The 16,334-nt window shown below is 34.7% G+C and overlaps 1 protein-coding gene across 2 annotated transcripts in view; it reads right to left on the bottom strand.

Annotated features, from left to right (window-relative positions):
* The window catches only part of ASCC3 (activating signal cointegrator 1 complex subunit 3), a 268,045-nt gene that overhangs the window by 43,889 nt on the left and 207,822 nt on the right, over nucleotides 1-16,334 (bottom strand). For both annotated transcript variants that reach the window (XM_082047293.1, XM_082047294.1), the window contains 4 exons: nucleotides 15,060-15,197; nucleotides 14,838-14,958; nucleotides 11,242-11,374; nucleotides 8,546-8,671 (listed from right to left, as the gene is read on the bottom strand). In XM_082047293.1, the coding sequence (XP_081903419.1) occupies nucleotides 8,546-8,671; nucleotides 11,242-11,374; nucleotides 14,838-14,958; nucleotides 15,060-15,197 (518 nt within the window). The remainder of the gene's footprint in view (nucleotides 1-8,545; nucleotides 8,672-11,241; nucleotides 11,375-14,837; nucleotides 14,959-15,059; nucleotides 15,198-16,334) is intronic.

The raw sequence follows: 16,334 nt of genomic DNA, 5'->3' as shown, positions 1-16,334 counted from the left end.
CTGAAGTCTGCACTCCTTAACTATAGAACTGAAACTGTATTATAAGATTTTTACTCAGACAAAGTAATGTAAGTTCAGGGAGAGCTTTTACCTAGAAAATTCCAGATAAAAATGTAGTAAGAATTGCATTCTAGATTCAACCAAGGCACCAATTCAGAAGGTAACAGGTTCAATGAGCAGTACAGAAAAACTGACAATGCTCAGAAAGTTTAAAAATTCTAAATTTAAGCAGAGCAATTAAATAATCCAATTTCAGAGTGGAATTAAAACAAACAAAAAATATGATTTACTGAAATGTTAGAAAGCACAGTAAAAAAGGTTGTCACCACTCATTTAATTCTGCAAAATACTCTCACACAAAAAGACTACTGAGATTGCTGCAATAATGAAAGATTCTCCTGCTTTACTAAAATTTCCTCCTGTTACAATGTACTCAGCATCCCCACTGGAAACAAACCCACATGCTGTAGCGAAGAGTAGGTTCTTTCAGTGTTGTTTTGTGCAGGTGAACAACAGGCTGCAAAAACAGTGTGCTGAGATGCATTTTAACTGATTTTACATAGTCACAGCTATACCTGAGTTAGTCTTTTAAATTCCCTTTACTGCCAAAGGAGAGAAATGTGTGCTTGCAGAATGCTGCTCATCTGATGTATTTTATAAATCTGCTTTAGGATGAGGTGAAATGTAATCACTGACTAAAAAAAAATAACTTCAGACAATCCGTTCAGCTGTTGATGCTATATTTGGGAAGATGAATTCCATTCTCTGATTTAAGCTCTATTTCGTTTACTGCAATGCTGCTGTTAGCAAACTTCAAAAGATGGAATTGCATTTTCATATACTGCAGGTATCCTTCCATGACTGTTCATAGAATCCGATTTGCTTTATTATTTTCTTAAACAGAGTTTTTAACATTTATCTTTTTGAATAGCAACAGCACAACTGAAAAAAGGCTGTATAGACATTTCCAGATTTTTTTCTCCCTTGTTATTAATCCCAAATTATGCAGTTAATCCTGATTCTTTGAATGTTCACTTATAATTGGGTAAAGTTGGAGTAAAACACTACTAACATAAGAAAAAGATTTAAAAAATCTGTTCTGATAGCAGGAAATAATCAGCTACATTAGACAGCAACAAAGTGTACAAATATGGCCACAGAGTACTGAACTCTGGTATTTTATAGGGATTCATGTTGAGATGATCTCAAATATTTAAAACATAGCTATTGCCTAAAAGAAAATGAAACAAAGAAATATTTATATTGACTAAAAAGTTTTATATGGAAGACAGCTACACATTATCAGCCTTATGCAAAGAGAACTTATTTGTAGCAAAAGTACTCTAACATTATTTTCAATGCAACTTACTTTTCATGAAAGTCCTGTTTTAAATTTACTGAGGTAATACAGTAATGATAAAAAAAAGGACAATGTTTCCATCTTCACCTTTTATCTGCCTGACACCTTTTCACTGAACACATTTAGAATCTGTTTATTAGCAGAAATTACTTTATAACATTTTGTTTACCTTCTGAAAATAAAAGAGCAAATTAACTACATAAATTAACTACATAAGTTGTTTAAGGATATGAAAAGATTTTCTATTTTATACATCTAAACCACTAATGATTCATTAGTATTTTTCTCTAAACTGAATATAACACTACTGAAATGATTATAATTAAGACACTTTGTTGTCCCATTATTCAGAATTTCACCAAATCATTTCAGCACCATTATTTGCAGTACCACAACACTGATGATGAATACTGATAAAACAAAGAAAGAGATACGGGCAATACACTGAAATTCTTTTTTAAGACTGTAATTTAAGACACTAATTCAAACAGATTTTATCTTGTGCTCTGCCTAATTTGCAGTATTTCACACTGCAGTCATAATCATTAAAGGCATCATAATACCTTTTAAAAATTATGTGAATTTTAAATTTTCTGATTTGGGGTATTTTTTTGTCAGAGGAGTAAATATCTAGCTGCCTAGTACAAAGAAAACAATGTAAAAAAATCTTAAATGGTTTGTAATCTTGAGTAAAGTGGTACCAGTATGTTTTAACTACTATCTATAATGGGGTAAATATAATTTTGAGCATACCCACAGGAGCTTCTTCGTCACTCAGCACATTTTCCCCTAATAAAAAGTAAAGCCATTCATCTAGAAAGACTATGTTAAAATCATTAGCGAAAACGGAGGTATCATGTCATTAGACGGTATTTTGAATGCACAGGCATAAATGCAAGTTGTATTTTGCACATTGGTATGCTCCAAGTATAAAAACCGCATCGTATATGAGTTCCTCTATGAAGCTATATTACCTAACTATTTAATTACAGATAAAGAATAAAAACAATGCAGTTTCATGCTCACTGCATTGAATCATCTAGTCATTATTTTCCCTTTGCTATAAACAGACAGCCTACCTTTCTATCAGCACACCATTTCATTTATTTCACAGTGAAGCCCAGTTTCACAATAATTGACTTGTCAGAAGCTCTAATTTATGAGGCTGGGCTCTGTAAGCCTTCTCCTATATTGGACTCAACCTGCACACAAGCAGGGTTGAATATTTACAATGCTGTTAACAGGTGCTGAGTTGTTTAATGATTCTAATAGCCAGAAGCGTACTGAGAAAGCCAGCGGGATCACAATTACAGGCTGTTTGAACACAACAATTACTCGTCCCCTGAGAGGTGTGAAAGTCAAAGGCAGTTTTATCCTAACAGCATCTAGCACATGGGCTAGACAGGCGAACTTCCATTAGTAGTCCTTTGGGAAAAAGCAATAGCAAACCCCTAGGTATCATAAAAATTTACAAAGTATGTAAAATTTAAACAATCAAAAACTGAAGGAACTATTTATTGTCTTATAAATAATATATTTTAAATCCCAAACCTTGTAGAGCTTAGCAAGAACAACAAACCGTGAAACATGAACTTATTTCTCTAATCTAAGGAAGTGTGGAATTTCATCAGCTAGGAAAGACAGAGAGACGTGCAGGAACATAAAATGTAGATGAAGTTACACAAAACATTTAGTATTTAATGTGAATGGTAGCAATAATTTCCTGTTTAGCTTATGTAAACCTGACCTGAGATCTCTCTGGGAAATTTTTCATCAGCCTTGAAATGGTCTTGCTATAACTGTCAATGCTGTGAAGTCATTTGTTACAGCACCATGTTTTTTATGTTCAGATTATACGGTAGTAATAGTGACACACACAATGAAAATTGGCAGCAGAGTCAGCCAAAAATACTAAAAGAAAAAACTTGCTAGCCGAAGGCCTTATGAAACAAATGCACAAAAACGACGAATACACAGCATTCTCTTGATAGCAAGAACATGTGCTTTCTGAGATTTTGCAGTCCTGAATGCAGAATTTCATTATGAACAAGTATGGGGGAAGCACAAATAGCCCTTTTTGTAAATCTCTTCACTGCAGTCATCGTGTTCACTTTCACCATCCTCTGGCCTTCAGCAGCTGCCATCTGCAAATAGTACCACAGAAATGGTACCGAGTCTGCGGCACAACTGATGGACCTTCACAACCAGAGAGCTATGAACCAACCTACCAACTTACTCCTGTTGTTAAGGCATCACGGACTGACTCTGGAGCCCGTGACTGGGTTGTTAAAATGCATTACTGCACGCACAATGCTGCAGGCAGTAACCTCTATTTGCATTTTACTTGTATTTTCTTGCATTCATATATCTGCTTCTGCCAGGTATGGGAAATAGATACATTACTATCTTTTATCAGTTTTTAGTATATTGTCCATTGTGGTTATTTAAGATCAAAAAAGGGTCCAGTTTCTCTGACATCAGTGAGGTATTTGCCTCCACATCAGTGCTTCTAATTAAAATATTTACAAGAAAGTTTGCTTCCTAAGATGCATTCATAAAATGAGAAATCAGAGGTAACAGGCACATGTAAATTTGCTTACATATTGATTGGGCACTTCTTTTTCCTATGATATATCCCAACAGATAATTTGTGCAGGTAAATCATAACCAAGAGTAGGAAGACAAATATGTGGATTTGCTTTGGGCATGGTGAGATGTGGAGTCTTCAGCTTTGCATTTTCACTTAAGACTGCAGCAGACTTAGGAAGAGGAGGTGGCTCAAATATTCAGCAGCCTGGGGCTTCCCAGACTGAGAGAATCAGAAAAAAACTGTGAAAAGTTTGGCAAAAGCATATCAAGAACTGCATTCCTGCACTTTTCACATCACTAAGACCCTAATAATTTAAAAGAGCAAGCTCTTGTTATGAAATTCATAATAATGCCTATAGATGTTATTTATGAAGTATATATACAGGCACATAGATATAAACATGACCCTAAAAGAATCCACCCCGAGAAAACTCAAAATGGGGATATCAGAAATTACTGCAGTGTAACAAACCTGCACCTTTTTAGCTTCTGTTCTTAGTAGGTACAGCCAAACTTTTTCATTTTATCTCTTAGTTTTAGTTAATTTAACTTTATTTAGTAGTCTCCTTTTCTGACATAATTCCAAACTAGCCCTAAAATTCTGAATAACTGTGATTTTGCCACTGCAATACATATATTCTATCCTGACTGGTTGATATTAGCTGTCATACCAGAAAAAATATTGGAACAGTACATAATCTTGATTTGGATGTTTTTATTCACATATGGTTAGACATGTTCAGCTAATCATACTGAAAAAATGAAATTTAAAATAAAATACAAGTGTATGATGATAAGAGCATCGGAGATAATTTAATTATCATTTATGCTACATTATTCTTTCACTCCAGTAAACTTTGTAAGATTGAGAAAATGTGAAAAAAAGAACCCTTAAAAATACTTATCAGAATGAATTATTAGAACAATTTTTTCAGGTCTTCACAAGGAATTTACGCAGATAGCCGATTTTATAAGTGTGTATGTATACACACGCTCTCATATATATTTATAAATACATAAAAAACGATACACATTTTAAGTGATGTGATGTGTGTGCCCTCAGAATATCTAAAACTTAACTTTCCAAATGAAAGCCGATTCTGCTTAACTTTACATATGTTGTAAATTTCTACTTCTCTTTTATTGCACATGTATCTGGAAAAGATCATAACCTGATTTACAGAAAATGTTTCCCATAGCCATTTCTCTTCTATAGAAAGGTGCCGATTATAATCTTTTATAAGGGCGAAAGAATGAAATAGTCAAGGAATTTCAGCCAAGGAAAGGAGCCTCTCAAAATAGCCCCTTTCAAAGAACAGGGCACTTTGTTGATCTGTCTTGTATGATCTTGACTAAGTAAAGAACATATTGACTAAAGTTGTATGTGGAAAGAAGAGCACGTTGTAGCACTTGACTGAAGTAGCACAGAAACTGCAAATTCAAACCCCTCTACATTTAGGAATAATTGCTTTGAGAAAGGGAAAGAACAAGGAAGAAACTGGATATTGAGGCTGATACATTATGAGAAACAGTTTTACTTGGACCATTCCTCTCATTTGCCCATCATCTCTTGAACAACATGCACCTGGCTAGTCAGGGTGCCTCTGAACAAAACTGGCACTCAGGTACTTCACTCCCCCAAATTAACAGCTCAATTATAATACTCCACTTAACTAGAAGAGTTAAAATTCATCTCAGAGATTTCAAGATAGAGGTGTTCATCAAAAAAGAAAATGAAAATGGTTTGATGAAAATAAGTATTGTAACATGCAAAGATTTTCAGCACCACCATTAAAAAAGTCATTGTTACAAGTCTAACAAATTATCTCAAGTGTGCCAGAAAAAGTTCCGTAATGCCTGCATGTTTAGAAGAAACCTGGATACTTAGAGCAAAGGGATACTTCGGTATTTACCTCACAACAGAAGTAGATTAACATGACTTAAATAGTACAAATTGTAGGCATTCAGTAAGGCGTTTTATGATACTGGATTGGAATAGAATGATCCTAGATTTGTTTATGCAGCTTTAATATACAAGTAGCTAAAACTGGCAATAAATGAGAATATAAATCTTCTGCATGTTACCTAAGCCCATTATTTTGGGGATTTACAGCATCACATGCAATGACTTTTATGCCAATGAATCCCAAGGCAATTTACCAATCATGCATATGGGAATTACTTATTCACCACTAAGGTACAATCACCTGCTGGCTGGTAAACAGTTCTTGTTTCACAGTGGAGAGAAAGTCAACAAAATTGCTTCAAGGCAGGACATGATAAAGAACACTGTATCAAGTGACACTGAGTAGGTACTGTGCAACCAACCAAATGAAATTCACCCACTGCGCTCCTACTCTTGTGAAACAAACAAACAAACAAACAAACCAACCCCAGAGCTAACCTAAAACCTTTGGATTATTAAGGGCCACAAATATAATAGTTCTTGTTTGGTAATATCAATCATTTCATATGCTCATCTATGGCAAAGTAAACTCCATTACTATTTTGCAATTCAAAGTTATCTCAACTATCACTGACTTATCTTCATAAAACTTTCAAGTTTTCCTTTCATGTATCTCATTGAAACACTGACCACACTGGGAATACTTGGCTGTAGGAGGTTTGAAGATACCACAGATAGTGGGTCCAGTAACACTACTAACTGTCTAGTTAGTAACTTTGGATGAAACTTAATGGAATTTTTTATCATGTCAAAGAATGGAAAGCAGGCATATCCATTATTTTGCACTTGACATTTGGAAGTGACCTCTCTGGCACAGTCAGTAACGTTCTTCATTTTTCTACCTGCATGGCTGAGTACAGAAGGAATGCCAAGCACCTCAGAGTGGATGAGACATGGGCTAGTAGCACAACCTGTGAACTGTTCCAACCTACATCATGTGTGGCATTCCAATGAAAGACCCCAATTTCATTAGAAACTTCAGCATGCATTCCTATCCTGCCATTATGGACATGGGTAGTCAAGATCTGTTCACCTTGTTTCTCACTACAAAAGGTCTGCATCTCATTATGAAACATAGTGGTGTTATTTTTTCTTCCCCCCCGGCCTGTTAACTTTTTTCTCACAATCCTCTCAGAATATCAGGACTTTCACTTAAAAACTGATATTTTGATAACATCAGATTTAGCTTTCTGTGACACTGTACATTAAAGAAACTGATGAGAAAAAAATGGACAAACCATCAGTTAACACTCCAACCTCACACTCCAGTGGGAACCTTCTTTTATATTGGGAAAAGCTTGCCTATTAAATCAAATGACTACATTTCTATATTCTACACTTACATTTGGGCTATATGTTGTGTCTTAAAAATCTACCTGCCACAGATACCACATTATTAAAGCTTGCAAAGAAAAATCAACAAAATTATTTAGCACAGCAGTTCAAGAGCAAGACATCTAAAATAACATTACTTATTCTTTATACTAAAAAAGAAGAGTGCCTGCAGTGTCATAATTTTTAACATTTATTGTAGTATGGATCATGTGTGAATTCCAAAGTCATACAACTAATCACAGTTTTACCCATGTCTAACCTAGGCAAAACCCAATTTTATTTTTTTTGTCAGTCTCAGAGGAGAAATACCTTCCACATAAATGTGTTCATTTTGTTAGTTATTAATTGAGAGAACTGAATGTTTTCTTTAGTTTACAGTTCTAACACTCTGCATTTTTTATTTTCAAGAAGATTAGATGGAAATTCTGTTTCATGAAAGATTCTCAGCACAGGACTAGATGCAGAATTCAGAACTAACGAAGATTGAAAAAGAATTAAAGGAAATTATTTTATCACCTGCAGGCTCCCACCAGCAGTAGCCCATAAAGAACTCAGCTGAAAATTCAGCCAAATGTTACAGACATTAACATGATTTCAGAAATACAACACTCTGGAGTACATTAAGAGATATTTAGTGCTACAAATGCCTAATTCTTTATTTGCCACATTATTTTGGTGGGTGAATGATCACATGTTAGGTAACATACCATTAACCCAAAACAATGTTGTGGCAAAGGCAGGCTACACTGCTGGAACAGCTCAGAAGGATCTGCATACCAGCTGGAGCTAGGCAGGATGATAACAATCATTGAAAATATTGCACACATGGTTTCACCAGGATACCCTAATGAAAGTAAACTTTATCACAGAGAAACAGCTGATAGCTATTCTCTCATTTATTAGGAAAATCCAGGTCTGAATAGATTTTTCTATAGAAAACTGGGGAGAACATATCAATGTGGTACCTAAAAAAAACGTAACACATTATAAATACAATATCTAAAAGAATGTGATAATCTGGTGTTTTATTTTAGGGATGCTGATGTAGCCCTCTCAATAAGGCTACTTTATAGTTGTCACTAAATTGTAAAGTTATCTGCCAAGAAAGGCATTTATATTTAGAGAAAAAAAATATTAAAATGTGCATACAAGTTTTATTCCATGTGTGGGCCAGGAATGCTCCTACATTGGAGACTTCTAAGTATTCTAGGCTCCAACAGCAGTGGGATCACCTTTGGATCAACTCTACCCTCAGGTTATCTTTAGATTAAATTGCATGTGTATTTTATACTCACGTTGGGTTCATTATAAGTCGACGGAAGAAATAAGTCCAGGTGATATAATCCATTGCATCCTGCTTAGAAGTAATAGTTCCAGCAGCAATTTCAGCATTCAAGTGGTCAGCCAGCACTTCTAACAAGCTGAAGAACAGGAAACAAGAGGACTTAGTTGACTTTACAATCACAAAGACAGGTAATGTATTTTGTAGAGTTGTGCATTAAAAGGTTTATTACTTTTAATATGAAAATATTATATATTTATCTTCTGGTAAAAGAGAGGAGGGGAAGAAGGTGGAATGTAAATCCAACATCAGTCATCTTCTTTACACGATAGTGGAATGAAGCTTAAATTATTTTTTGATTGGACCAAGAATGCACAAGTTTAAGTCATTCATGGAACACATTGAGATGGAGCTACTCAGTGGTAACTTCTGAATACTGTATGTTGACCATATGATCATGCTGGTTTAATCCAATACAGAATCATATGGAAAGACAAACAGGAAATGAAACAGTGGCAATAGCTTAGCTAATACTTGACAAATACTTGAGGGCTATTAAAATTACATCAAAACTGCTTCCACCAGATTTTGCCTCATCTTCATCCAATGTAAAAAAAAAAAGCCAGTTACTTTTGCCCAGAAAGATCTAAACTCAGAAACACAGAAGAACAAAAGCACTTTAAAATGATTCTTACAAAGTAAAATACTGTTTAGCGTCATTAAATGGAACAAAGACCTCCATTAGGGTATCTAATGAGGTCATGCCTGGCCAGAGTTCAATCAGGGAATGGAAAATATTCTTAAGGATCAATCTAACTTTTCTTGCATTATAATAGATTTTTTTCCCTACTGTTCTTTCCTTATTGCAAAAAGTAAGGAATAATTTAGTATGAGTAGCTGTGTTACTGCTCTACACCACTGATCGCATGATTCTGAAGGTAGGAACTGCAGATGTTCTACTCAGATTGTCCCTCAGAAACTGGACAGATGATTCAATAACTATGCCATAATAAAGAATGCTTTCTCTTTCGCTTCAAACGTGCTGCACTTCAGACCCATGATCAGCGAGAGCACAAGGCCTGTCATATGAGTTGTGTGCTCAAGTCTTATAACTAGTACATAGACAATGGTTTTTAGAAAAAAAAAATTAATTAAAAAAATATGAAGTTTAATTTTACAAATTGGAAATACTACACAAAGCCGATAAATCTGCTCTTTGGTAGAACAGACGGGAAAGCATTCTAAAACTAAAAACCCCGAACAGCTATGAAGCCTCTTAACTTCAAATACTTGGTCATAAAAGAGACTAAGACAACTCAATCAGAACATGAGCTACATGGAACTAAACAAGATTGCTATTAGTATGTGAATCTTCATCTGAAAATTTATCAAACATTCTTTGTTTATAGTAAAAGATGAAATATATCAAACTACAAAGTAAATACATACATACAAAATGAGCTACTAGAAACGTAGAATATTTATAGTATTCCAAATGAGAACAAGGTATGATTACTACTGTTATACTGAAGATACGATTTCTTTATTTAGAAACACCACTTAAAAATTAATAGATTTCCTAGTTTATGCTAGTTCCATACCATCAACATTTTAATGACACTGCTCTTTTGACTTATTAGCTATCATTTTGTAGAAGTTCAACTCCTAGCCTTTTGTGCTAAGTGCAATTATATGTGAAAAAAAGAAAAGTGTGGTTTCCTAAGGAAATGAAGAGCATGTCTCCACATTCCTTTTTTTCTTTTTGCAAAAATTGTATGTCTGTCTCTGCACCACAGAAATCAACCTTCAAATACACCAGCCCATTTCAACTACATTTCACAGGTGGATAGCACTCTTGAGCTCCTACAAATTTCCTGACCAGTTAGAGTTCACATTAGTGCTTATGTTGAGGGATCCAGTTTCCATAGGAGAACAATACTGTGAATTCTTCATCCCTGAGAAAAGCTTTCAGTAATGCTCATGCTTCATTAGGTATCTGAGAATTCCTCCATAAAACATGCATCTATAGGAGACCGATGTAACTAGTTGTACTTCTCGTTGAACAACTAAGTACATTATAAGTATCAAAAACATGGCATGCATTACATTATGCTGGACAGCAAACTTTCTAACATCTAAGTTCGGAGAGGCTGCATAAAGGTGGTGTTTCTACATTTCTGACAAAAATATTGCAATTTTGAAGGGAAAGATGCATTGAAAGTGTATTAATAATAGTTTATACCATGCATATTTCTTTTTGAATTTGTAAGATTTTGAAGAATGTGCTATCTATAAGGGTACCAGTATTCTAAGAAAAAGTCCTAAAATCTCACCTATTTTTTTCCTATTAAGAATCTGTGACAGAATTTCAGAGAGGGTTCTGAGGATCATGCTGTACACACTGGTCTTGCAGAACAGTTTGTGCTCTCACACAAATGTCTGAGACAACGCTCAGAAGCACAGAAGCATTTGTAATATTTATCTGGGAATGGACTAAGTAGCTCAACAGTGCTTCAAAACTCATGGAAGAAAGGGCTTTTCTCCATAAAGATGGATAATATTTTTTTGAAAATAATTTTCCTTTAGGACCCCAATATTTATGAGATATTTGGCACAGGAATTTTGTTTCCCTTTTCTGTATCTCTCATTTCTAGTATTTGTAGTATTACTGATAGTTCGACCACCTTTTTCTGATTGCTATATCTTTACCTTGATTCCACTGGGAAAGGTTCATAAAGGAATTTTTTGTAGAAGTCTTTCTTAATATCATGAACTAGAATTACAGCTTTTCCTTGGTCATCAAACTGTGGTCTGCCAGCACGTCCCATCATCTGAAGTACATCTGACAAAGAGACAATAATGTATAAAACAAATGTATTCATTTCAATGTATAAATAAATGTATTTACATCTGTACAATGTTCAATACAGGAGTTTTGGATTTCTTTGGCCTCGTATGCCCTATTGGTTTTGACACATCTGATTTTTTTTTCCGTCTCAGATAAGTTTATGATGAATTTCTTTCTGGCAGACACTATCGTCCTGTATACTTGAAGACCACCCACGGAAATAGAATCCAAGCTTCATCTAGAATAAAATTTCTCTTCTCTCCTTCCAGTTCACATCCACCCATTGTTAGATCATAGGCAATTAAAGATGATGAGTAAGAGAACTCATGAAGCCTACAATGGCAAGAGTCTGTTATTTCCTAATTTTCAAGCATTTGACTTCACAATAGTAAAAGTTCCTTTTTTAAACTTTCCTGCTATATGTGATTTCCTAGGTTTTGAATATTTTAGAGGAAATAAGGTAAAGGCAGAGTCTAACTACTGACTGCTATGACCTTTACCACTCAGACTTCAGGACAAGTTACATTAGTTATTAGCACTGGAGTAGAGATGGTTTTGTATCACATCTTGTCCCTGTATCAGATCACCATATACCAATTTAAAAGCAGGTACAGTTAAAGCTTACCTCTCCTACTCTGCCATTACTTGCAAATACTAGTTAATGATTTCTATAAATACTGAAAACACTAATTTATACAACACATATTCAACTTGCTACCTGCCCACCAAGATAAGTACATTTATCATCTATTTGTTGTGTCTTCTCATAATCTGAGAAATGCATAGGCTGTTTTGTGTCTTATTCAACAGAGCTCTGATTCCTTTTTTGTGCCTCCAACTGCTATTTAACTTTGAAGAAACAATAGGAAAGAGTTCATAAGGAAGTTTTACATCTTTATTTTCAAACTTCTAATGTTTTGTGTATTCTCTATGAGCTCTATCAGACTTGCACAACATGTGGCTTGCAGCACCTGGCATTCTGAAAAGCAATTTATTTGGCTTCAGAATCAATAAGCTTTTGGCCCAAGGCTCAGTTGGGGAAGGAAAAGCCAGAAGGTGTAGAATGGGATACGGCAATGGGAAATGATAGGAGAAATAGCCTGATGACGATAAACAGTTTTTAGTAACACATTTTCACTTGCCTACCCACGAGCTACATAGACAGCAAAGTTTTTTCTCAGTTTATTCCTTTTGTTAATTTAAGAGAGACGTGAAAATGTACAATGAAACTAGTTTGAAAATGATGTTTCTGAATAGGTATGTGCACAAGAGGGTGATGAAATGACTGTCTGTGATTCTGTGACTTCTTGCTGTTCTAATGTGGTGAATTAAATTATGCATAATACCATATAAGAAATGGATTTACCAAAAAGCATCAGGAAATTATTTTTGCCAATGTCCACTACATAATTATCCAAACCCAATATTTTCTTTACTGACTATACGTTGCTTGGCTGCTTTTAATCGCTGGACTAAACTTCTGAAATGTTAAATATGGTCTAACTGGCTGACTAAATGTCTGGTAACTGAGAAAAAGCCCTCCCCAAAACCTCTGACTTCACTCCAAGAAGCATTTGTACTTATTTTTAAATTACTGAAAACTCCAGAAACTCAGCTGCTTCCTTGGAGCCATATGCATTGCTGATACAGAAAGGTAAATTCAGCAGGGAGAAAACAAGTTATACCATGATGGAGCAGTGAAGACACTACTTGAAGGCAGTATTAAAGACAGCATTGTGAAATTCTGGAAGTGTTTCAAAATTAAACTCATTACATTTTCATTTTATTGGGGCTGCAAAACTGTATTACCTATCCACAGAACTTCCAGATGCATAAATATTCTCTAGAAAGTTAAAAATAAAAATGCTCGAAGCAAACCACACCACATGTTTCTTCATAAAGTAAGGAATCTGCATTTTCTGTTTCAATACAGACAACAAAATATAAATGCTTCCATCGCAGATGGTGGTATTCCCATCCACCCCTTCCCCAACATCTTGTTAAAAATTCAAGAACAGAACAAACCCCAATGTCCAAGTCACCTGAATTCAAAAAACAAGAAAGAGTGAAAGTATAAGCATTTTCTAAAGCCTCTGTGAGTACTCGTACAACAGATTTCTAAAACGGCATAGTAATTCTTCAATGCTTATGGAGTTTCTGATTTCTTTGGAATATACTATTTTCTCCATTACTTCCCTCTGGCAGTCCCACAGATTCAAAACACACAACTTAAAACTTTGGTTGATTTCTTTCCTCATAACAATTTCCCATTCGGTTACAAAGTCAGTTGTCACCCTTCTTCCACTCGGGACAAGTGAGATACGACTTCTCTGCAGAGACGGCTCGAACTGAGTTTACATCAGCCGAAGTCTGTCACAACATGCACGTGTGCATGGCTGAGCTCCCAGGTCATACCAGAATCTTTGAATAAAAGAGTTGGTCTGGAAATGGATTCCAAGTTTCCTGCAGAGCACTAATCACTAAATTAAGCTTCATGATGGGTTACTTGGAGCAGTAACTCCTGCAGTGTTTTCAGTTTGAGCTTTTTTCGTTAGTAAGCTTCTCTTGCTAAAAAGACATTGTGTGGTTAAAAAGACAGAAGCTCTATATTTGCATTACAAATAGCATTTAGGTTGTCTTTAGGTGCACACATCTTTAGCATCGTCTATGATTATTTAACAGTAAAATTTCTCTTGCAAAAAGAGAAAGGGAAAACAGAACAGGAAACCTGGAATAAATTTAGCTTGTCCTCATTCTTCAAGCTTAGTACCATGCAGACAAATATTCTCCCTGTCTGAACTCTGAAAGATCTTCCATGGTTCACTTTCTTAAGCTTATTGAAAATGCTGCAGAACGGTTTATGAAAAGTAGAGTTTACTGGAGCCAGAAAGCAATAAAAGTCTATCTCAAACCAGAAATTCAAATATTTAATTCAGCTGCTTATTTTTGAATCACTTACTTGAAATATTAGTTACGTCACTGAAGATCCTAGGCTAGTTAAGGCTTTTCATTTACTGTCAAGTGACTATGTTTAAAATTTATGTTCTCATAAACGTGTAATTCAACTGTTGCATTTTAAAACATGGCTACATTTACTGCTAATAATCTGTTTTTATTTAAATAATGTTTCAAAAATGAAAAAAATTATTTGCATGCATGAAAACTTCCTTTTATATAATTAACTAGCTAGCTAAATATGAGTTTATATTGCCCCTTTAAATTGTTTAATGTCTGTTTTGGATGATAGAAATTAATGGAATTTAGCATGAAAAAAGATTTGCAAAACAGAAACATTTTCATTATTACATAAAATCTTACAACTTGCGTTAAACAAAGAAACGCTTTTCTCAGCACTACTAGTCTCTGCCCAAATTAGGTATTTTCAGTGATCAGTTAGTAAATAATTAAAATAATTTTCATACGCTTGAAATACATTTGCCATAACTTATGCGAGTACCTGTAATGGGATAATCCACGTAACGTCTTGTTTTTCCATCATAGTATTCTGTTCCTTTAACAATTACTAAATGAGCTGGAAAATTTACACCCCAAGCTAATGTGCTTGTGGCAATAAGAACCTAAAACAGAAAGAAAGATTAATGAGGTATATCTAATAAAAAGCCAACTTTTAAAATTCCATGCAAAACTCATTACGGCAGGATTCAAAGAACAAATGTACCTGGATTTTGCAGTTCACAAACAATTCTTCCACAGTTTTCCTGTCTCTTTCATGCAGACCTGCATGGTGCATGCCTATTCCAAAAGCAAGTGTCAGCTTCAGATTTGAATCTCTAACTGTCAATATAATGTCATTCATCTGTAACAGAAAGAATAGTTGCATATATAAAACAGATTACTCAGAAGTTTTAAACTTTTTTTCTTTAATAGCAAGGATAATTTGCCCAATGCTGTTTACACAAACAGGAAAACACAGGATTCAGTCTCTGAACAGTCTGGGTTTAGTCTCAAAAAATCAAATACTATACTAATGATGTGGGGGAATACAAAATGCACATGACTTTATTGACACACTAAGTAGTGCAGATAAGGAAATGAAAATGCTGAAAATATCTTGGCAGGTCTGGCAAATGCTGTGCGTTCTGCTCTGTGTTTGTTTAATGCAATCCCTAGTATCAAAGGGGTTAGAACTGGTATAAAAACACAGCAAATCTGTGCAACCGGTAACATAATAGCAGTCATGAAAACTAAATTTGGCTCTCTCTAATGCCTGTGAAAAGACATACACAGTTCTTCAGTTTGATAAATCTGCAAGTATTATGCACCAAAAGAGTTTCATATTCACATGCAGAAATGCAAATGAATTATCTTTTTTTTTTTTGAGTTTGTAATTTATAGACTCAAATCCTGTAGTGAAACCCAACATGCAATAAGTGTCTTCATTTAAAACTTTCAGAAGTTCAGACAAAAAGCTATTCTTCATTACTATTTTTTTCAAATCTTATGTCAATGATTACTTGGAATCATTTTAACTACTATAATTTTAACTATTTTTCTTGCATATATTTTCAAGTAGTAAATTCCATAATAAGCTCATTTATTTCTGTAGACGACCTCTGTGAAGAGCCCCTTGCTAGTAACAAGCAAGAGCTTTATAACTTCTGTTGTCTTCAGTGATTTTACCCCTCAATATTCTTTCTGTTGTTTTATTTCTAAGGCCATTTATTATTTTATGTGATTTTAATATAATTATAGTCAGGAACTTCCAAATCTCATCTCTTATTAGTGGTTTCCTGATGCCACCAGCAGTGGCGTGATGATATTGCATACTTATGGGCAGCATTATTCACAGTTTACCTAGGAGGTATAGCCAAGCTTAGAGAAAAAAGTAATAGTGCAGAACAAATTACTCGGGGTAACTGAAGAATATGGACTGAGTATTCAGTCTCATGTTGGACTGAGTATCTTGAAGTACTGAGATATGATACCTACACGA

Source organism: Streptopelia decaocto, assembly GCF_964273445.1.
Source record: "Streptopelia decaocto genome assembly, chromosome: 3".
Classification (NCBI taxonomy): domain Eukaryota; kingdom Metazoa; phylum Chordata; class Aves; order Columbiformes; family Columbidae; genus Streptopelia; species Streptopelia decaocto.
Note: the sequence above shows the minus strand (reverse complement) of the source record. Positions and strands in the feature narration are given on the sequence as shown.